Source organism: Chiloscyllium punctatum, chromosome 38 (genome assembly GCF_047496795.1).
Source record: "Chiloscyllium punctatum isolate Juve2018m chromosome 38, sChiPun1.3, whole genome shotgun sequence".
Classification (NCBI taxonomy): Eukaryota; Metazoa; Chordata; class Chondrichthyes; order Orectolobiformes; family Hemiscylliidae; genus Chiloscyllium; species Chiloscyllium punctatum.
In genome coordinates this window covers 59,961,766-59,986,276 of record NC_092776.1, presented here as the reverse complement: position 1 = coordinate 59,986,276, position 24,511 = coordinate 59,961,766, and the positions used below count along the sequence as shown (strand labels likewise).

At 42.2% G+C, this 24,511-nt stretch overlaps 1 protein-coding gene across 1 annotated transcript in view; it reads right to left on the bottom strand.

Moving 5' to 3' along the window:
- The window catches only part of pkd2l1 (polycystic kidney disease 2-like 1), an 82,662-nt gene extending 70,855 nt beyond the window's left edge, over nt 1-11,807 (bottom strand). The window contains exons 1-2 of the mRNA XM_072557973.1: nt 11,453-11,807; nt 8,500-8,613 (exon numbers count right to left, since the gene is read on the bottom strand). Coding sequence (XP_072414074.1) covers nt 8,500-8,613; nt 11,453-11,705 — 367 coding nt within the window. The 5' untranslated portion in view covers nt 11,706-11,807. The remainder of the gene's footprint in view (nt 1-8,499; nt 8,614-11,452) is intronic.
- Between the last annotated feature and the right edge of the window lie 12,704 nt (nt 11,808-24,511).

The window sequence follows — 24,511 nt, the reverse complement described above, 5'->3', positions numbered from 1 at the left end:
TAAACTACATGGACCGAGCAAGCTGTTCCTTCCTGAATATTGCTGAGCTTCTTGGGTGTTGGAGTGTCTTTACCCATTGAGGAGAGCAGTGCTATTTGTATCAGTTGCTGGACAGAGGGATAAGAAGGTAAATCATTCAACACAGGTTACCTACTCTCTGAACCTCCACAGTAGCTACAAAGTTAAGAAGAGTGTTTCAGTGAAGAGCTGAGTAAATGTTGACCCCAGGATACTACTGATCCTCATGGTCTCAAGGTCAGTGGTTCCATTGAAAGGCACAGGCAGGGACTGAGCAGTCTCTGTCTATGTTCTCTGTTGTTATTTTCTGTCTCATTCACATTTAGCAATGCTCCTCAGCTGCTACAGCCTCTTGCATTTGCTGAAGCATCTCAGTTGTCCTTATGCAGAAATCAGATGGCTCCCACAAGGCTATACAGAAATACTGAAAAGTTCAAGCAGCACTGGAGCCCGGGTGTCCCACCTGGATGTTACATGGTTAAAGTTAGTAAAGCAACCAAGGAGTACCGGCAGGTTCACTTGGTGCCTGTGTGAAGGGAATCGTCACCTTTCTAACACCACAGGAGTTATTCCAGTCTCAGGTCATGTTATTTGGACTCCAAAACTTACAGCGTACCCAGGAAACACACTTAAAGCAACCTCTAGAAAATCCAGTTAGTTGACCTAGTGGTCAAGCTGAAAAAGAGCAAATTCATTAAAGTAGGACATATAGTACATCAAGGAGCTGTACCATCCAGCTGTCAATCTACTTGCAATAGCACTGATTCCCATTCCGACAACATGTGAAATCATGAGATTCTTGGGAATTCTTACAATCTTAGAATCCCTACAGTGTAGAAACAGGCCATTTAGCCCAACAGGTCCTCTGAAGAGTAACCCACCTAGACCCATTCCCCTACCCTATTACTCTATATTTACCCCTGAGTGATGCCCCTTACCTACACACCCCTGAACACTATGGACAATTTAGTCTGGCCAATTCACCTAACCTGCTCATCTTTGGATGTGTGGGTTGGAACCGAACAGATAATATTGACCAATGCTAGGGAAATGAATGGATCTCATTTCATTCACCACATGGGTGAAGAGCCACAACGATGGATCAGAACCCTTAAAAACCGCAGACAGTGTTAACTTTGACCGCCAAGATAATTTTTAAATCAAGTCTGCTCCAGCCCAAAAAAATGACAGCAAATGTAAATTCAGTCACTTTGTGGCAAAATCCTGAATGGGACAAATGGGTTGTCACTACCAAAGAGAGTCAGGGAATCCTCAAACAGAGAGGGAATCTCTCCTCTCAGCAGAAAACCACCTCTTGCAGAAATTTTGTGTTTGGGCCTTTGAGGATTATACAAAATACAAGTGTTTCAAAGGTAACTGCAATACTGGCCTGTTTGGGTGAGTGACCTGGTGTGCTATTGTGTGGACAAATGTGCTGTGAGGGTCACAGCTCTGAGAACTACCATTTAAACACCCCAGGGCTGCTTGTTAAACACGGGTTGAAGATTTTCTCTTGCACTGGTCAGTCACTGCCAAAGGAAGTGGGACCAAAAGAGTTTCAATCAACCTACAAAGCCAAGAATTTCAACATTGACTATCCAATTACCAACATCAATGCAAAGCATCCTTTCAAACTCAGCTCTTATTGTTAATTTGGGTATTAATGTCACTATTTCTTCTTGCATTGAGTAATGAATAAACTCATTCCTTTTGTGAATCGAAGACAGCCTGATTGAACTAATTCCTGTTACATTTCCTGAGTCTGAGAAAGGGTCCTTTTAAAATTAACCTTGTTGTTACCAAGCAAAAGGAAGGGTTGGGGGTGGGGATAGAATAGCTGTGATGAGCCAGTGCACACCTCCCCACCCAGAGGCTTAAGGGTTTAAAGTATCCTGTCTGGAATTGTAACAAATTGGGGAACCTGGCTGGTATTCTTATCGAGCTGCTTTCCTTAATTCACTTCAGCAGTCAGATTATATCTGCGGCCTTTACTTCCTTTGGGAAGTTCCTTTCCAGGGATGTACAAAAGCACCTCCTGTACCCACCCTAAATTTACTTTAGATGCTTACCATTTAGGGGCTATTGCCTTTTCAACTTTTAAGCTACATCTATACTTTAGTATTATTTACTTTTCGAGAATCGTTTTACCTGAGTGTTAGACCTTCTCTAGTTTGGGATTATGTTCTGCATGGATTGGTTGGACCAAAGGTCTGTTTCCTAGCTGAATGACTCTATGCCTCTTCCCGTACTTGTCATTCTTTCTTCAACTCCCCTCTTCATCATTCTAATCCTTTCTTTATGTTTTCAATATTTATCTCAATTACGTTTTGTAGAATTACCCTCATTTTGTTGCATGTGATTTTTTAAAGTCTCTTTTTAACTTTCTTCTTAAATCAATGACTCTTTAAAATTATAGTTTTCACTCCAGTTCCTTCACTTCATTTTAGCCCATCCTAATCCATATCCCTTTGTCTCCATACTAACTGGAATATTTTCCTTTTTTGTTGAGTTAGCTCCAGGCTTTCTCACTAAAGATACACACCCACACTTCTCCAAATGAAAATTAATCTCTACATAATTATATCCAGAAGCTTCTGCTCGCTAACATTTTCCTGTAAATCCATCCACAAACTTAAATTGCACATTAAAACCTTCTACTCCACAGATTTTGCTCGTTAATGGATTGGTGTTAAATTTCAGCAGAATAAGAAATTTGTTTTCACTGAACAAGTGTACTTGTTTATTCTAGGCCACTACCTGATCTTACCTGGTTAGGGAGCAATTGGTGGTTGCTGGTCTTTTTCAATTTTATGGTGTGTTCACACAGAAACTGACTGAATCATTTACAAACTGATACTAGGAAGTACTTCAGTACACAGATAGTGATCAAAACAAAGTCCAGATAGAACAATGGAGGTGAAGTAAGGGTGGCATTCTGCTTCATTCTGAATCCATGAACCAAGATAGGCTAACAATGGTTCTCACTGAAATTATCTCCTGATCTCAGGACCCCGATCCAACTCTTGGCTGGCTATGATTATCCCTTTTTCTCCTCTTTCATGATCATAGTCCCACTCAGCAGCTGCTTCAGTATTTTCTGAGGACTGTTTTCTTGCTCAAAGATGTCTTATAAGTGCATCTGAACAACTGATAATTCATGAGAATCTCACGCTGCCTCTCTTGTACTCTCGGTGTGGTATATACTTAAGTTTCACCCCGATAAACTGGAAGCACACTGTATCCTCCTGAGGTGAAAGAAGGTTCTTTATAAGTTCAAGTTTTTCTTTTAACATGTCATAAATATTGATGTGACCAACAAATATTAGCTCATTGATTTGAAATGATAATTTGCTTTTATTAAGGGTCAAGCTGATGTTTATAACTAACTTCAAGCATTTTCTAAAATTTCTTAGCATATTTCTGCTGTTAACTAGCTCCATACTATTAGATTACATTCTAATATATTCAGGCAAGGTGTTTATTTGGATAGGGTAGCTGGTCTTTATGACATACTTTGAGGGAGTGTGATCAGCATATTCTATCCTTTGGGGAAAGGAATCTGCCAGATTTACCAGATACTTACCAGGTCTAGTCTGTATGTGACTCCAGACCCACAACAATGTTGTTGGCTCTTCACTGTCCTCTCAGCATTAGAGATGGATGATAAATGCTGGCCCAGCCAGTGATGCCCACATCTCATGAACACATAAAAATCTTGCCCACATATTCATACTCAGTGGGGGAACTACATTGTGAAATCCTGATACTCATACCCTCAAATTACAGCATAACAACATCACTAATCACTTTATACATAACACAGCAATGGATTTATATCTGAATCTTAAACCTATCTATTCACCTAACACACTTCGACAAATCAAACCTTTTTAATTTTGGCCAAAATACATATGTGCTGTTTTAACATATCCAAGGTGTTTAAATGACTTGTGTTATAGAGTCATAGCCATAGACTCTTTCCCCTCGGGTGGAGGATTTCATCACTGGCGGCATTATAGCTATAGCTATAGAGTCATACAGCATGGAACCGGACCCAACCAGTCCATGCCGACCATAATCCCAAACTGAACTCAACATTTCTTTTTCATGTACTTTATCTAAATATCTTTTAAAATATTGTAACCGTACCCAAATCCACCACTTCCTTTGGAAGTTCATTCCACACACAAACCACTCTCTCTGTAAAAAAAGGTGCCCCTCATCTCCTTTTTAAGATTTTTAGGTTTTTTTTTTAATCTTTCTCCTCTCATCTTAAAAATATGCCTCCAGTCTTGAAATCCTCCACCCTAGTGAAACGACATCTGCCATTCACCATATCTTTACTCCTCATGATATTACAAACCTCTATAAGGTCACCCCTCAACCTCCGACGCTCCAGTGAAAAAAGTCCAAACCTATCCAGCCTCTCCTCATAACTCAAACCCTCCATTCCTGGCAACGTCCTGATAAATCTCTTCTGAATCCTTCCAGCTTAATAATATCCTTCCAAAACAGGGAGACCAAAACCGGACACAGTACTCCTGAACAGGCCTCACCAATGTCTTGTACAACCTCAACATGACTTCCCAATTTCGATACTCAAAAAGTCTGCACAATGAAGGCAAGCATGCTGAACACGTTCTTAACCATAATGTCTATATGTGATGCAAACTTCAAAGAATTATGCACAGGTCATTCTATTACAATGTGTATTTCATTAGCATGAATTCGCTATAACACGACTAACTAATTGGGGACACTGTTTATGAAGCTAACTTTTAAAACGTGTGTTGGCTATAAAGCAATTACATCACCAACACTTAAAGCACTAAGGCACTTTAAGTTTCTAAAGCATAGTTTTTCTATAATGTAGGGTTGCACAAGATGCAACCATTGCATTATAGAAGAACTAACTGTATTGAAACCCCTAAATCTCTTTGTTCTACATCACTGCCCAAGGCCCCACTTTTAATTGTATAAGCCTTGCTCAGGTTTGTTTTAACAAAATGCAATACCTCACATTTATCCATATCAAACTCCACTTGCCACTCTTCAGCCCATTGGCACAATTGATCAAGATCTCTTTGTAATCTTAAATACCTTCCTTCAGTGTCCACTATACCATCAATTTTAGTGTCATCCACAAACTTACTAACCATGCTTTCTATATTCTCAACTAAATCAGCTGTTCTCACTCAATCTCACTTCTTATCCTCCCCTCAGGTTAGCTGTCCCGCTCTGGTGAATATTATTGGATTTATTTGGATGTATCAAATTTAGCAAAAAACAAATTTCTCTCAAATCTTAAAGGGCACAAAATGAAACATATATGAGATGCAATTTAATCTAAACAAAATGTTCTTGTGACATATACATACTGTCAAACTATTCAAATATCAAATAGGTACATATCACAAGGAGTGGCACATGATTTCAATATATACATTTTTTTAAACGACTGAAAGTAAAACATCACAAAACATTTTATAATTTCCCATTTTAACTGCAAACAACAGTAGAAACACTTCAGGGAGTAAATCCAACCTGATATTGTTCAGTTCAATTCCCAACAAAGATCCTTGAGATCTGATACTGATCGGATTTCCAAAACTTATCTGAAATTGTTCAGATTTCCAACACTTATCTGAAACTGATTGGATTTCCAACATTGGAAATCTGATCAGTGTCAGATCAATGACTAAACAGTCCTGGGACAGGGTTGACAGGAGGGTAGGAAGCTCGGTAAGTCTGGTTAGGAGTGGTGGGGGTTATCACTGTGTTGATATTTATGTCAGGTGAGCTTAAAATTATGTTAGGGAAGGGGTTGTAATGAATGAAAATAATGAGGTAGATTTCAGTGATAGTGGGACATGAAGAATTTAGAGACATACAACACTGTGGAGGGTGGAATTTGTGGTGATAATGAGGGATATAAGATGGATAATTCAGTTCCTAGCCAAACACTAACCCAGAGTTGATCATAGATTAAAATATGACAAACAAGAAACGTATTTACATCATTGACTTCACTGACAAAAGGCACTGATGATACCCAGGTATTAACAAACATAGCAGTCTCAAGATTTTTTGAAATTATTTTAAAATTTACTTTGAAAAACCTCACAGATCTAACAATTTAGAAATTGACTTTTTTTAAAAATAAACCCAAACCAGTGAATTGTATTAAGTGCAAATACTCCAAACTAGTTTGTTAAAGATTGATTTTGAATGTTACAATATGTTCTTTGCAGATTTCTTCTTTTCTCATGTATATCATAGATTGCCAACAAAAACTAATGGCCTGAGTGTTGCTTTCTGAATGAACCTATACCGATATGACCAAAGTAAAACCTCAATTCAATACCACAAAATGTTTAAGCTAACAACTGTCCCCGTTTTGTTCTGCAAATGGCTTGAGAATGATACTTTCATTGAAAATTATTGTCTGGGAATTGTCCATTAGTTGCCGTTGGAAAGAACTATTTTAAGGTCAATGGAAATTGATTATTGCTACATCTGCAATAGTGAAGATTTTTTTCTCAGAACACTTAGCAATCTAATATACTCCTGTTACTTTTTGAAAAATCAGCAAAGGAACCGGTGAAGAAAAATGGTTAAAAACAAATTACTTTTCAACATCTGAACACATGAATATGGAGCAGCAGCAGGGTCATTCAACCCCACCAGCCTGTTCCATCATTGAATAAAATTCATGGCTGATCTGACTGCAACCTCAACTCTACTGTCCTGTCCTTTCCCAGTACCCTTCCCTCACTTGTCAGTCAAGAATATGTCCAAGGGGAGAAAGTGAGGACATTCCTGAAGAAGGGCTCATGCCCGAAACGTCGATTCTCCTGCTCCTTGGATGCTGCCTGACCTGCTGAGCTTTTCCAGCAACACACTTTCAGCAAGAATATATCCAACTCAATCATAAAAAATTTCAGTGATCTAGCTTCCACACGCTGTGGAAACGCATTCCACAGATCAACAACTCTCTTACAGAAATAAGTTTCCGCAACTCCCTCTTAAATGGGTGTTTCATTATTCTGAAATTGTGTCCCCTTGTTCTGGTTTCACCCACTGGGGGAAACATCCTCTCAGCATGCGCCCTGTCAGGATTTTATGTGTCTTAGTAAGCTCACCTCTCATTCTTCTAAATTCCAATGGATACAGACCCAACCTTAGAATCCATACAATGTAGAAAGAGGTCATTCAGCTCATCTAGTCTGCACCGACCCTCCAAGGAGCATCCCACCCAGATCTACTTCCCTACCTTATCCCTACAATGCTGTTTTTAAAATGGCTCATCCACCTAGCCCACACATACTTGGACACTACAGGGCAATTTAGCATAGCCAATCCACCTAACCTGCACATCTTTGTACTGTAGGAGGAAACTGGAGCAGTAGGCAGAAACCCAGGCAGATATGGGGTGGACATGCAAACTCCACCCAGTCGAACCTGGGTCCCTGGTGCTGTGAGGCAGCGGTGCTAACCACTGAACCACTGTGCTAGCTTTTTAAGATAACTTCTTCATGCCAGGAATCAGTCAAATGAACTTTCCCTGAATTATTTCTAATGCAGTAATATCCTTTCTCAAGTAAAGACATTAAGGCTATTCACAACAGATGTAGTCTCACCAATGCTCTATTCAACTTTGCAGCAAGGCTTCCTTCCTATTATATTCCATTCCCATTGCAACAAATGGCGTCATTCCATTTGTTTTCCTCATCACTTGCCGGGCTGCATGCTATGTGATTCATTTCCCAGTACAGCCATATCCCTTAGTTCTGGAGTTATTATATATAACTTACATAATATTCTGCTTTTCTGTCCTTCTTTACAAAATGGTGAAGTTCACAGTTAATCACATGATATTCTATCTGCCAATTCTTTTGCCCACTCACTTTATCTATGTCTTTATAAATTCTTTATGTCCTCCTCATAATTTACTTTCCAAATCTGTCTTGGTGTCACCTAAACTTAGCAAATGTAGCTTTTGCCCCTCTATTCATGTTCCAGATAGATTGTGGATAGTCACTGAGTCCTGTGACACCTTGCCAATGTGAAAATCAGCTGGTCTCTGCTCCCAGTTAGTTGACCAATCCTATACCTATGCTAATTTGCTAATACTGTGCTTATTTTGCAGAGAAACCTTTGATGTAGCACGTTTTAGACATCCAAGTACACCAAATATACAGCACAACCACCTGAAGGAGCAGCGCTCCGAAAGCTAGTGCTTCCAAATAAACCTGTTGGACTATAACCTGGTGTTGTGTGATTTTAACCACATATACAGGTTCCCTTTATCCACAACACTTGTCAGTTCCACAAAGAAATTTCAAGAATTAGACAAAAGTGATCTCCCTTTCACAAAACTATGTTGACTCTGTCTAATTGTATTTAGATTTTCTAAGTCCCCTGCTATGGTAGGTTTGCATATTACCCTAATGGCAGACGTTAAGTTGTTGGGTTACTTACACAAACATATGTCCACTAGGAAAACTATGTAAACTACCAGTTCACGCAAAGTTCTCCTGATGTGTAGCTCTGGATTACTGGACAAGTTCTCAGTCAGTTTGGTGCCCCACAAACCTACAGAAAAGGAAAGAGACAAAGGTATAACATTGTTTCAGGACTTAGAAAGTCAACAGCAACAAATAGCTCAGTCCTATACAGTAATCTGGGGAGTTAGTCAATCCAGTTGACTACATGACCACAGTATCATGAAGACAAAAGTCAACAATGCGAGTTCTCTCCTAAGCCTGGCTGTGGTAGCTCATGAAGATCAACCTCCTCACCCTACCACACGCTGATGGAGTGGTTACCCTCCAGCTAGACATGACCAATTGTTTCTCTCTAACTGAGAAAGATGCCTTTGGTCTTTTGTGAACCATGGCTCCATACACACAAACAGCGTAACCTTCAGAGAGACTTAAAACAGCAAGTTGTTCTTCACTGAATATTTTCTACTCATTTCTATGGTAATCAAAGGCATCCTTTTACCTCACTTTGTTCAGGGTAAGTGACCTTATAAAATCCTGAGGGGCATAGATAGATAGCCAAGATTTTTCCCCAGGGTAGGGGAGTCTGTAATTAGAGTGCATAAGTTATAGGTGAGAACAGAAAGATTTAAAAGGGACCTAGGGGGGCTACATTTTCACACAGAGGATGTTTTGTATATGGAATGAGCTGCCAAAGGATGTGATGGGGGTGGGGGAAACATGGTCAGCATGGACGAGTTGGGCGCAAGGGCCTGTTTCTCTGCTGTACGACTCAAAGAAACTAATAATCCTCACAGGAACCTGAATACAAAATACATAGAGTGTGAGAAAGCACCTATTATTTACAAATTTTATACATCTATATGCAAATAACATATACATAGCATATATTTATAAATTCAAAGATGCTTTAAGGATTTAACACATTGCAAAATATCCCTTTTGTCCCAACATATCAGTGTAAAGCTCAAACTGTATTTTATTCTTGTGAAAACTGAAAGAACTGCAGATGCCGTAAATCAGAAACAGAACAGAAATTGCTGGAATAGCTCAGCAGGTCTGGCAGCATCTGTGGAGAGAAATCAGAGTTAACATTTCAGGCCCAGTGACCCTTCCTCACAACACTCGTTTGATTCTTGTGAACTAGCTTATGGTATTTACTATTCCTGACACTGATGGGTGACCCTATAAACTACTATCACTGATAACCCTAATGTAATGAGATTCTGTCCCTGGTGATCTGACTGTTTTGTCCATCACACTATTATTGGTCTCTTGCTGCCTTTGGCAGTTTTACTCTTCTGAATAAATGTACTGTCCGGAGCAAGGTTACATGTGTTGGAGATCTCACTGTCACCAACAATACCAGCTCAGCTTTCTCCCAGTGAAATATCTTCAATGAGGGTTGTGATTACTCTGGGCTGAGATGGTTAGTGTTAGTATTTTATTGACATAGTTGGGGAATGCTCACACTTGACATTTTGATCACACTCAAAGAGTGATATACATGCCTGGAGCGGTCAGGTTTGGAATACTGCACTTCCCAAAGGGATTTTCCCAATCATTGACCCTGATTTAGATGAGATCTTGGGAGCAACCACACATATGACAATTCCCACAGGCTTTCAATCAGTATGATAGTAGGAAGCTCCATGCAACATTCACTGTCCAGCAGCTTGTGATTATCCAAACATGAAAACATTTCCCAGTCGTGTCTAACATACACGCTAGGTCCAACTGCTCACTTTCAGATATGGGGAGTTCACTGAAGTCCACTCCCCAGCAATGTGGAAAGGAAGTGAAGGAGAGAGAGAGAGAGAGAGAGAGGTCACTCTGACATTCTGCTGTCACGCGGATCTGACTGAAATCACACAGACTGAAAAAGGACAATGTGCTGAGTGAATTGTAACTGTGTTGCCCTGGGGGATGTCACTGTCCTTCCTGTCTTTTACCATCAGTACGCAACCTTTGATCTGCCTGAAACTTGTTGGTCTTTCAAAACAAGGAGTTGACCTCGACTGAGTGTTGCAGACTGGCACATCCCGAGGTCCAGGACTATGTGCTGAGAGATGCACTAAAGCCTGGGGCAGCTGCTGCCAAGGTGCAGTGGGGACAGACCACTATCTGAGGTCTTTCTGTTGAAGTTAAATGGGGGTCCATTCAGTTATTGGACCCTCCTGGTGCATCAAATATATGTAAATAAAATCCAGCACAAGTAAGAAAAGCTGTTGTGTTGGATAGAGTAAAACTTGTTGCTTTACATTCTACTTTACAGAACCAAACTGGATTTGTGACTATGTACATCAAAGTATTTTTGTAAATAAAGTATTTTTTGAAATTAAAAAAAGAGCAGTACATGTATCCTCTTTCTCAATCCCACTTGTCCAAATAAAACCTCATCCAAACCTCACCCTATTCCCAAGGAATGACAAGACTTCCTGGCTCCTGGAATTATTGGCCATGCATGTGATCCTGGGGTGAACATTTACCCAAACTTTAGAATTTAAAAAAAAGCTGAATATGTTACAGGGAAACTATAGACTGGGCTATTACAATATTCGAATATGTTCAGCACAGACTTAAACTATTTAGAAAGTGATGAGTTGGAGGTGCCAGTGTTGGGACTGGGGTGTACAAAGTTAAAAACCTGCTGATGAAGAAGGACCTGAACAGCAACTACCTGAGCAATGCTCCGAAAGCTAGTGCTTCCAAATAAACCTGTTGGACTATAACCTGGTGTTGTGTGATCTTTAACTTAGAAAGTAAACATCATCAAGAATAAACGAACAAGTGACAACTTTTTGTTTTCCTTTTCTGTTCATCCACCCTCGGTTTTTAGATGTAAAACAGTCAGGTCTCAATGGGCTTACTAACGCACCTGTCAGAACATCCATGTCTGGCTATAATGTCAGAAATATGTTCTGCCTTACCTCGAATTCCCTTCACTATAGTCAGGCAGCATCCTGGCGCAGCTTTACTCTTGGGATACAGTGGGGGTTCCTCCCATCCATAGGGATTGCTGGGCAAAGAGCTGGGATTGTAGATGGTCTGCACTTTCAAAGGGGAGCTGGGCGGGGAGCCCTCGTACGCTGCATTGTCCCAGGCTTTCTTATTCGGCAAACTGTCCATCTCGTGGACCTCCTGGATAGGGAGCTTCAGGTTGTTGTCCCGGACCGAGCTCATGTTGCCTGGCCGCGTGTGTGTGAGCTCTCTCCGGCCTGCCTGGCTTCCACTGACACTGGGTGGCTCTTTCAACTCCGAGCTGTGGCTCTCTGTCCCTGCTTTATGGACAGACCTCCCTCTTTTACACCAACCTCTGCTACCTGGGTGGCGCTAGAAATCGGGGCGGAACCAGGGGAGGATTGACAACTCCCAGCGGTAAAACTTGAGGACTGGGACATTCAGCAGTGCCAGAGAAATTCTGGGTAAACTAGCTGACTCCTTCAGTCAAACAAGAGAAAAGAAAGTGAGGGAGAAACTCAACCAGTGAGGTTATCCGGCCTGCGTTTAAAATTATTAACACCAGTAAAATTAGTCGTTTAACTAATAATGTTATTCCCTCTTTTTTATTTCAAAAAATGTACTTCATTCATAAAAATGTATTTGTATATACACATAGTCACAAAGGCAGTTCAGTTCTGTACTGCAGCACGTCAGGGAAACACAGACTTTGGAGTTGAATGTAACCAAACGACTTTCTTACACATATCCCCTCATTGTCCAAGGCAGCAGGAACATAATGCTGATAGACTCAGAGAGACCATACAGAATCTGTAGTGAGCTCTGAGCAGGTCTGACAACCTCAATGTGTGTGTGTGTCTGGGCTAAGGGGTGGATTTTAACCCTCCCCGCCCCATAAGCTGCCTGTGTTGCTAGAGTGGCTTTCCTCCAATCTGGGGAATGTGGCAGATTGATTTGTGAACTTTACAATGGTTTTGGTTTTGTTCATGATGCAACCCCAATACATGTTGGTGCTGAGGGGTGAAGCTCTGCAGCAGGGAAAGTTCACTAGTTCGGCATCAATATTTCCAAAACAAACAAAACCGGGAATTAAAATAAAACACTGTAGATGCTGGAAATCTGAAAGGAAACAGAAAATACTGGAGAAACTCAGCAGGTCTTGAGTTAATGTCTCCATTCTTGTCATAGGTAAACTACTTGAGAAGATTCTGATAAGATATGTGTGCATTTGGAAAGACAGGGCTTGGTTAGGAGTAGTCAGCATGGCTTTGTTTGTGGGAGATCATGAATCACAAATTTGTTAGAGTTCTTTCATGAAGTGACCAGGAAGGTTGACGAGAGCAGGGCGGTAAACTTGGATTTTGGTCAGGCTTTTGATAAGGTTCTGTATGGTAGGCTACTGTGGAAGATTGCATGGAATTCAGGGGGAACTGGCAAATTGGATACACAGTAATAGCAGAAGGATGCTTGTCTGACCGGAGGCCTTTGACTAGTGGAATGTCTCAAGAGTCATAGAATCCTTACTGTGTGGAAACAGACCCTTCGGCCCAACAAGTTCACACTGACCCTCCGAAGCATATCCCATCCAAACCCATTCAACATTATTCTATATTTACCCCTGATTAATGCATGTAACCTACACATCCCTGAACACTATGGGCAATTCACCTAGCCGGCACATCTTTGGATTGTGAGAGGAAACCGGAGCACCTGGAGGAAGCCCACGCAGATATGGGGAGAATGTGTGAACTCCACACGGTCACCTGAGACTGGAATTGAACCCAGCTCCCTGGTGTTGAGGCAGCTAACCACTGAGCCACCATGCCACCCCAAAGTTGGTGCTGGGCCCATTGCTGTTTGTTATCTATATCAGTGATTTGGATGATAATGTACATGGCATGGTTAGTAAGTTTGCAGATGACACTAAAATAGGCAGTATCGTGGGCAGTGAGGAAGGGTATCAGAAATTGCAGTAGGGCTTTGATCAGCTGTGGACGTGGGCTGAGAAATGGTAAATGGAGTTTAATATAGGTAAGTGTGAGGGCTTGCATTTTGGAAGGTCAAATCAAGGTAGGAGTTTCATGATGAATAGTAGGGTCTTAAAGAATGTAGTGGAACAGAGGGACCTTGGAGTTCAGGTGCATGATTCTCTGAAAGTGGAGTCACAGGTAGACAGGGCAGTGAAGAAGGCTTTTGGCACACTGGCCTTCATCAGTCAGGGCATTGAGTTTGGAAGTTGGGATGTTATGTTGCAGTTGTACAGGACGTGGGTGAGGCCACGTTTGGAGTATTGTGTTCAGTTTTGGTCAGCTTGCTCTAGGAAGGATGTTATTAAACTGGAAAGAGTGCTGAACAAATTGCCAAGGATGTTGCCAGGACTGAATGGGTCTGAGTTATAGGGAGAGGTTAGACAAGCTAGGACTTTTCGTTAGAGGGTAGAAGACTAAAGAGGGATCTTATTAGAAGTGTATAAAGTCAGGAGAGGCATGGATAGGGTGAATGCACTCAGTCTTTTTTCCAGGGTTGGAGAATCGAGGACTGTAGGACATCAGTTTTAAGTTAGCGGGGCAAGAATGAAAGGGAACCTGAGGGACAACTTTTTTACACAGAGGGTGGTACGCGTATGGAATGAGCTGCCAGCGGAAGTGGTTGAGACGGGTACATTAACAACATTTAAAAAGCATTCAAACAAATACATGGATAGAAAAGGTTTAGAAGGATATGTGCCAAGTGCAGGGAAATGGGGTTAGTGTAGATGGACATTTTGGTCGGCATGGACCAGTTTGGGCTGAAGGGCCTGTCTCCCTGCTGTAGGACTCTGTGAGTCTGTGACTCAATGACTCTATGAGTCCTGTATGTAGAAATAAATGTGGAAAGTGACTGAACAAGGAAGGAAGTAGAACTGAGAGAGGAAGAAATAGGTTCAGATGGGCAGTAACAGGCTAAGGGGATGGCTGTGCCAGGGCAGTCCACTTTATGGAATTTGGGAAGGAGGGGTGGGGTTAGGGGACTATGGGGTTGGAGATCTCCAGAGTAAATGAGGTCAGTTATGGTTCTGGAAATAACAGCCTGGTGTAAGAGTCATACTGGACTTGAAACATTAACTCTGTTTCTCTCTCCACAGATGCTGCCAGACCTGTAGAGTTTCTCCAGAACTTTTTTTTTATATTAAGTGTAAAAATCTCACTTTGTTTCTATTTTCTTTAAAGGATTCAGAAGATTTTAGACAGGACCCAATGTTACATCTGCTTCCTATCTAAATTCAGGTTGAAATTTTATTTCATTTATATTTAACACAATATATTCCACTCTATGGGAACAGAATGTACAAGTGTTCATGCCTGAGGTGACCACGTAGGACTGTCCTTCTCAACTTGCCTCCTTGCCTGAGGCGTGGTTACACTCAGGTTAAACTACCACTAGTCATTTCTTTCTCTCTCTAATGAGAGCACGGCTGTATGGTCTGGTAAGACTGTGACAATCCACATAGAATATGATTTTCTGGGCCTGGGGTATGAGATCATCACTATGCATTAATTTAAATTTGATAAGTTCCTTTGAAATGTTGTTTGTTTCAATGCCCCCTTGGAGGCTGCCTACACCATCTTTGTTTCATTTATTCATTTCCAAAATTGTAACTTTTTCACTGAAAGGGTGGTGCTTTATGGAATGAGCTGCCATAGGAAGTGGTGGTGGACGTTATAATTGCAACATACTAAAGGCATCTGGATGGGTACATGAATAGGAAGGGTTTAGAGGGGGATATGGGCCAAATGCTGGCAAATGAGGGATCGGATTTACATGTGTTTGGAATGACAAGGGCAGATTAGATGTAGTCAACGTGGCTTTGTGCATGGGAAATCGTGTCTCACTATCTTCATTGAGTCCTTTGAAGAAATAATGAAGAGGATTGATGAAGGCAAAGCTGTGGACATGATCGAAATAAATCTCAGTAAGGCATTGGATAGGTTTCCTCATGGGAGACTGGTTAGCAAGGTTAGATCACATTGAATACAGGGACAACTAGCCATTTTGATACAGACTGGCTCGAAGGTAGAAGACAGAGAGTGGTGGTGGAGGGTTGCTTTTGAAACTGGAGGTCTGTGACCAGTGGAGTGCTACAAGGATTGCTTCTGGGTCCACTGTTTTTCGTCATTTATATAAATGATTTGGATGTGAATAGGAGGTATGGTCAGTATATTTGCAGATGACAGCAAAATTGGAGGTGTAGTGGACAGCTAAGAAGGTTACCTCAGAGTACAATGGGATCTTGATCAGATGGGCCAATGGGTTGAGGAATGGCAGATGGATTTTAAATTTAGATAAACGTGAGATGCTGCATTTTGGAAAGGCAAATCAGGGCAGGACTTATACACTTAATGGTAAGGGCCAAGGGAGTGTTGCTGAACGAAGAGACCTTGGAGTGCAGGTTCATAGCTCCTTGAAAGTGGAATCACAGGTAGATAGAATAGTGAAGAAGGTGTTTGGTACGCTTACCGTTATCGGTCAGTGTATTGAGTTGGGGAGATCGTGTTGCGGCTGTACAAAACATTGGTTAGGTCACTGTTGGAATACTACATGCAATTCTGGTCTCCTGCCATTGGAATGATGTTGTGAAACTTGTAAGGGTTCAGAAAAGATTTACAAGGATGTTGCCAGGGTTGGAGGTTTTGAGCTAAAATTAGAGGCTGAACAGGCTGGGACTGTTTTCCTTGGAGTGTCGGAGGCTGAGGTGTGACCCTATAGAGGTTTATAAAATCAAGAGTTACATGGATAGGGTAAATAGACAAGGAATTTTTCCTTGGGGTGGGGGAGTCCAAAACTAAGCAGCATAGGTTTAAGGTGAGAGGGAAAAGATATAAAAGGGATTGAAGAGGGAACTTTTTCATGCAGAGGGTGGTATGTGTATGGAATGAGCTGCCAGAGGAAGTGGCGGAGGCTGGTACAATTACAACATTTAAAAGGCATTGGGATGGGTATATGAATAGGAAGGGTTAAGAGGGATATAGTCCAAATGCTGGCAACTGGGACTAGATTAATATAGGATAACTGGTTGGCATGGGCACGTTGGACTGAAGAGTCTGTTTCAGTGCTGTACAACTCTGATTCTAGTTGAATGCACATTGTCTGCAGACTAAGTGTAAAGTGTTCTGTTCAAGCAACAAAGCTTTGTTCTGATAGTGCCACTGAGTTTGATAAACCAAACTCCTTGAAAAACAGTGAAGGGAAGGCCAACAACCATTTATTTTTGTTGTGTTTCAGGCTTAAAGATTGAAAACTTCAGTAGAGTCATAGAGTCATAGAGATGTACAGCATGGAAACAGACCTTTTGGTCCAACCCATCCATGCCGACCAGATATCCCAACCCAATCTAGTCCCACCTGCCAGCACCTGGCCCAAATCCCTCCAAACCCTTCCTATTCATATACTCATCCAAATTCCTCTTAAAAGTTGCAATTGCACCAGCCTCCACCACTTCCTCTGGCAGCTCATTCCATACACGTACCACCCTCTGCGTGAAAAGGTTGCCCCTTAGGTCTCTTTTATATCTTTCCCCTCTCACCCTAAACCTATGCCCTCTAGTTCTGGACTCCCCGACCCCAGGGAAAAGACTTTGTCTATTTACCCTATCCATACCCCTCATAATTTTGTAAACCTCTATAAGGTCACCTCTCAGCCTCCAACGCTCCAGGGAAAACAGCCCCAGCCTGTTCAGCCTCTCCCAATAGCTCAAATCCTCCAACCCTGACAACATCCTTGTAAATCTTTTCTGAACCCTTTCAAGTTTCACAACATCTTTCTGATAGGAAGGAGACCAGAATTGAATGCAATATTCCAACAGTGGCCTAACCAATGTCCTGTACGGTCGCAACATGACCTCCCAACTCCTGCACTCAATACTCTGACCAATAAAGGAAAGCATACCAAATGCCTTCTTCATTATCCTATCTACCTGCGACTTTACATTCAAGGAGCTATGAATGTGCACTCCAAGGTCTCTTTGTTTAGCAACACTCCCTAACCTTACCATTAAGTGTAGAAGTCCTGCTAAGGTTTGCTTTCCCAAAATGCAGCTCCTCACATTTATCTAAATTAAACTCCATCTGCCACTTGCTGAACCAAGAAACCTTGGAGTGCAGGCTCAGAGCTCCTTGAAAGTGGAGTCACAGGTAGATACTCTGCGGTTGTTGCTCTTTTCCTATTTGGTGAATTTTATCCCGGTCAGGATGTCAGGATGTGTTTGTGGGTTTCTTCTAGTTTGTTGCATTTCATGATAACAAACGTGCCATCCACAAAGCAGACCCAAAGCTTGGGCTGGATCATGAGAAGGGCAGTTCGTTCTAACCTCTGGAGTCGCAGGTAGATAGGATAGAAGAAGGCGTTTGGTATGCTTTCCTTTATTGGTCAGAGTATTGAGTACAGGAGTTGGAGGTCATGTTGTACAGGACATTGGTTAGGCCACTGTTGGAATATTGCATGCAATTCTGGTCTCCTTCCTGTCGGAAAGATGTTGTGAAACTTGAAAGGGTTCAGAAAAGATTTACAAGGATGTTGCCGGGGTTGGAGGATCTGAGCTACAGGGAGACGCTGAACAGGCTGGGGCTGTTTTCCCTGGAGCATCGGAGGTTGAGAGGTGACCTTATAGAGGTTTACAAAATTATGTGGGGCACAGATAGGATAAATCGGCAAAGTCTTTTTCCTGGGGTTGAGAAGTCCAGAACTAGAGGACATAGGTTTAAGATGAGAGGGGAAAGATATAAAAGAGACCTAAGGGGCAACCTTTTCACGCAGAGGGTGGTACGTGTATGGAATGAGCTGCCAGAGGATGTGGTGGAGGCTGGTACAATTGCAACATTTAAGAGGCATTTGGATGAGTATATGAATAGGAAGGGTTTGGAGGGATATGGGTCGGGTGCTGTCAGGTGGGACTAGATCGGGTTGGGATATCTGGTCGGCATGGACAGGTTGGACTGAAGGGTCTGTTTCCATGCTGTACATCTCTATGACTCTATGACTCTGCATAACTGGTTCTGCTAGAAGTCCTGATATTGGTGATCCCATAGGCGTCCCATTGATTTGTTTGCAGATCTTGTGATTGAAAGTGAAGTGGGTTGTGAGGCACAGGTCTAGTAGTTTGAGGATGCTGTTCTTGCTGATGGAGTTGGCACTGTTTGGCATCTGCGTCCTTGGTTCACCTAGCTGTAAAGCCAGTGTTTCTTTAGCGAAGGTGATGCTTATTGATGTGAGTAGAGTCGTCATGTCAAAGGAAACCATGACCTCATCGTTCTCTACCTTGGTGTCTTTCATGATGTTAAGGAATCCCTGGGTTGTGTGGATGGAGTGGGCTGAGTCTTCTACTAGGTGCTTCAGTTTATGCTGTAGCTCCTTTGCTCGCCTATATGTCGGTGTACCGGGAAGTGAAAGGTGGGTCTGAGTGGGGCGGGGTGGGGGGGGGGGGGGGGTGGTGGGGGGGGGGGGGGGGGCTTGTTCATCTACCTTTGGTAATCCATAGAAACAGGGTGTGTTGGATCCTTCTGGTTTCATTCTTTGAGGCCTATCTTGTAAATTACACCTGTTTTGTATAGTTTCCTCAGGGCTTGTTGTAATGCAGGTATCTGTGTTCCATCGCCAGTTGTTGGTAGGTGTCGGTTTCTGTGAGTAGTGTGTTGGCTTTTTCAGTCTGTTGAGCTCTGTTCAGGATGACAGTCATGCACCCTTTGTATGCCAGTAGGATTACAATACTTTTGTCTTTTCTGAGTCCTTCTAGGGCTTTCTTTTCCAGCGTGTTGAGGGTGTTCTCTTCTTTCTTCCTGCTTAGTGATGATGCTACTGTCTGAGCGCCTGCTGCATTTCTTTTGTAAATCTGTTGTCTTTCAGGATGGATTCTAGTGCTGCTAGGAAGTCCTTATTATTCGAGTCCCTGTGGTTGAAGTTTATTCCTCGTACTAGGATGGCTTTTTCTGTGCTAAGAGTGGTCGGTCAGATAAGATCTTTAACTGAGTCTCTGAATTGATCGTGTCATTGCTGTGTGTGAACTTGGACAGGTTTTCTTGTAAGGCTAGTCTTTTCTTGGCCTTGATCTGCTGTTGTTTAATGTTGATGGTTCATTCCTAGCGTACTTGTCCATTCATAGTCGGTCGCATTAGTGTACTGACTTTATAATACCCTCCTCGTCTACCTCCCACCTTGCAGTCTCCATAAACTCTATATCATCCAAACTTCTACTGCCCATCCCATTTTGTACCAGCTCTGTTCACCTTCAGCTCTGGCCTCACTGCTTTGCCCTGCCACCTGATCTAGCAATGCCTCAGATTCAAAATTCTCAGCCTATTTTTTTCAGGTCATTCTACAGATATCTGATAGGTGATTGAGACTTGGTCTGATACTGATATTACCCAGACGCAGTATTGATTCAAACTGGACATTGATGTCTTGGTCTGGATGTTGAAGGAGGAGGAAGGGCTGTAAATTAGGGAGAGAGAGCAAGGGCTGAAGGAGGGAAGGAACAAGCAGAACTCCATGAGAAACTCAGACTGGCTGAGAATTTTGTAAGAAGAAACAAGAAAGGTGAAGGACAATGTGGTGTTCAGAGGAACAGCAATAGTCTGAAGATTTTGAGATGTAAATTGGTGATAATGGTCACACCACCACAGCAGCGTCTTTGGAAATTATTGGTGAGCTGGAAAACATGTAATTGAGAGTGAGCTTCATACATTTATCTTCAATCTTGTCTTCATCTTCCTCCTCCTCCTCCATTCCCATTCTTTTGACGAGCTGTTTCCTTCCTTTCCATCCTTCCTTCTCCTTTATCCTTTTCTCACCTTTTCTCTTCTTTTTCTCCCCTTCTCTTTATTTCTTCTTCCACTTCTCCTCTCCTTCCCTTCATCAGTGCTTCAACTTAACCTTTTCCGTCCTCTTCTTCCCTCTCTTCTGACTTTCCCCCTTCTTTCCTACCTTTTACCTTTTGACTCCTGCCTTCACCTCCTCTGGTTTCTCTCATTTGCCCTTTTCTGTTCAGTGCAAGGGATCTGATCAGGAAATAGAGACTCAGTGGAATATTAGGAAGGGAGAGAAGGGAACCTCCAGGATGTCTATGGGGGAGGAGATGATTACACTTGCTCCCCTGCAACATGGTAGAGTATGGTCAGTCTCACTGCGTCTGACAATGGAGGGAGAGGAATGTTTCAATCAAACCAGCAGTAGGACCTAAATCAATAATTGGAATAGCATGCCAAGAATTTGGAGTGGAGAACACAAGATATCAGGGGTAGGGGATTTTTTAAGCATTGTTATTTTTTAATCCAAATTAATACATATTCATTTATTATTTATTTGTTTTGTGGGATGTGGGCATCACTGGCTGGGCCAGCATTTATAGCCCGTCCCTAGTTGCCCCTTGAGAAGGTGGTGGTGAGCTGCCTTCTTGAACTGCTGCAGTCCACCTACTGTGGGTTGACACACAATCCCATTAGGGAGGGAATTCCAGGACTTTGATCCAGTGATGGTGAAGGAATGTCGATATATCTCCAAGTTAGGATGGTGAGTGGCTTGGAGGGAGTACAATAGGATAGAGAGTATGGAAAGAGTTAACAATCAAACATTGGACAAACGAATGATAATGAGAAGAGGTTTGGCTAATACAGGATTGAAGGTGTTATATCTAAATGCATGCAGTATAAGGAATAAGATAAATGAGTTTGTGGCGCAGATCAAAATTGGCAGGAATGATGTGGTGGGCATCACAGAGACATGGCTGCAAGGGGATCAGGATTAGAAGCTGAATATTCATGGAAATATTCATCCTGTTGAAAAGATAGGCAAGTGGGTAGAGGGCGTGGGGTTGCCTTATTAGTAAGAAATGAAATTAAATCAATAATAAGAAATGAAGTAGGGGCAGATGGTGTAGAATCTGTGTGGATAAAATTGAGGAACCACAAAAGTTAAAGAAATCATATTTGGAGTTCTGTACAGGCCTCCAAACTGCTGAGGCACAAGATACACCAGGAGATAGAAAGGATGTGTCACAGTGATCACGGGGGATTTCACTATGCAGATGGATGGGGAAAATCAGGTTGGTAGAGGATTGCAAGAGAAGAAATTTATGGAATGTCTACAAGATGGCTTTTTGGAGCAGCTTGTGTTGGAGCCCACTAGGGAACAGGCAATACTGGATTTAGTGTTGTGCAATGAGGCAGACTTGATAAGGGAGATTAAGGTGAAGGAACCCTTAGGAGACAGCGATCATATGATAGAATTTACTCTGCAATTTGAGAGGGAGAAGACAGAATCAGAGGTAACAGGATTATAGCTGAATAAAGGCAGCTACAGAGGCATGAGGGAGGAGCTGGGAGAGGAGCCCAGCAGGAAATGACAGTGGAACAGCAATGGCAGGAGTTTCTGGGAGTAATTCAGGAGACACAGAAGAGATTCATCCTGAGGGAAAAGAAGCATGGTACAGGGAGGATGAGGCGACTATGGTTGACCTGGGAAGTTAGGGATAACATCAAAGCAAAAGAGAAAACTTGGAAAATGGTGAAGGCAGTGGGAAACCAGAGGATTGGGAAGCTTACAAAGATCAACAGCAGGCAACAAAAAAAAGGAGGGAGAAAATTAAATATGAGGGTAAGCTAGCCAGTAATATAAAGGAAGACTGTAAGAATTTCTCGAGATATATAAAGGGAAAAGAGAGGCAAAAATAGACATTCCACTAAAAAATGATGCCGGAGAGATGGTAGTGGGGAACAAGGAAATGGCTGAGGAACTGAATATTTACTTTGTGTCAGTCTTCATGGTGGAAGACATGAGTAATATCCCAAACATTCAACAGAGTGAGGGGGCAGAGCTGAGTATGGTGGCCGTCACCAAGGAGAAGGTGCTAGAAACACTGAATGGCCTGAAGGTGGATAAATCATCTGGACCAGATGAACTACACCCAGAGTTCTAAGGAGATAGCTGAAGAAATAGTGGAAGTGTTAGTCGTGATTTTTCAGTAATCGCTAGAGTCAGGGAGGATCCCAGAGGACCGAAAAATCATTAATGTGACACCCCTGTTTAAAAAGGGAATAAGGCAAAAGATGGAAAATTACAGACCGTTTAACCTAACCTTGGGCATGGGTAAGATCCTGGAATCCATTGTGAAGGATGAGATTTCTGAATACTTGGAAGTGTGTAGTAAAATAGGGCAAAGTCAGCATGGTTTCATCAAGGGGAGGTCATGCCTGACAAATCTGTTAGAATTCTTTGAGGAACTAATGAGCAGGGTAGACCAAGGAGAGCCAATGGATGTTATCTACCTAGACTTCAACAAGGCCTTTGACAAGCTGCTGCACGGGAGGCTACTGAGTAAGACAAGGATCCATGGTGTTAGAGGCAAGGTGCTGGCATGGATAGAAGCCTGATTATCTGGCAGAAAGCAGAGGGTGGGCATAAAAGGTTCCTTCTCAGGATGGCAGCCAGTGACAATTGGTGTTCCGTAAAGCCGTGTTGGAACTGCAACTTTTCACGTCATACATGACTCTGTTAATGATCTAGATGAAGGAACTGAGGGCATTTTGGCTAGGTTTGTTGATGATACAAATATAGGTAAAGGGACAGATAGCATTGAGCGTGCGAGGATGCTGCAGAAAGCTTTGGACAAGTTAGGAAAGTGGGCAAAGAAGTGGCAGATGGAGTACAACGTGGGAAAGTGTGAGGTAGGAAGAATAGAGGCAGGGACTATTTTCCAAATGGGCAGAAAATTCAGAAATCTGAAGTGCAAAGACACTTGGGAATTATAGTCCAGGATTCTCTCAAGGTAAACTTGCAGGTTGAGTCAGTAGTTAGGAAGGCAAATGTGCAATGATGGATTTTATTTTGAGAGGACTTGAATGTAGAAGCAGGGACATACTTCTGAGGCTCTATAAGGGTCTGGTCAGATCACATTTGGAGTATTGTGCACAGTTTTGAGCCCCATATCTCAGGAAGGACGTAATGGCCTTGGAGCATGTTCAGAAGAGGTTAATGAGAATGGTCCCAGGAATGAAAAGCTTAACACATGAGGCATGTTTGGGCACTCTGTCTTTATACTCAATGGAGTTTAGAAGGATGCGGGTGGGGGGATCTAACTGAAACATACAAATACTGAATGGCCTGGACAGCATAGATATTGGGAAGATGTCTCCATTGGTAGGGGAGACTAGGACCCAAAGGCATAGCTTTTAGAACGGAGATAAGAAGAAACGTCTTCATCCAGAGAGTGGTGAACCTATGGAATTCATTGCCACAGAAGGCTGTGGGGGCCAGGTCATACGACGGAGACAGCTAGGTTCTTGATTGTCAAGGGGATTAAGGGTTATGGGGAGAAAGTGGGAGAATGGGGTTGAGAAACTCATCAGCCATGATTGAATGGCAGAGCAGACTCAATGGGCTGAATGGCCTAATTTCTGTTCCTATGTCTTATGGTCTAACGGTCTTATGGAACTTGAAAGTGGTGATGTTCCCATTATCTGCTGCCCTTGTTCTTCTCGATGGAAGTGGTCGTGGGTTTGGAAGGTGCTGTCTGAGGATCTTTAGTGAATTTCTGAAATGCATCTTGTTATGACGCAGAGGTCAAACCCCTCGGCTAAACTCTATAACACCCCAGAAAAGCTTGCCTCACCTCAACCTGCTAAATGTGTGAGTAAAAGAAATTTCCTCTGTTTGAAGAAAAAAATACCAATTTATTTTCCTAACTCTAACAGTGAACTCTATAAACAAAAACTATTAACAAACCCGAGCCCCCTTTTTCTTAACTAATCACCACCTGACCCCAGCTCTATAAAAATGCTGCTCCAAAAGCACAATTATTAAAAATGAAATTAATTTAATCTCTCAAAGTCCATACAGTCTCTTATGCAGTCTTTCTTCTGGTCTTCCAAATCTGCTGCTTTCTCCCTGGGTCATCTTCTCAAATTTTTTACTGCGAGTGTCTTTGTATAAAATTCCTTGGTACCTTTAATAGATAATGCCTTCTGAGATATTTCCTTGAGAGCGTTGAGAGTCCTTTCAGA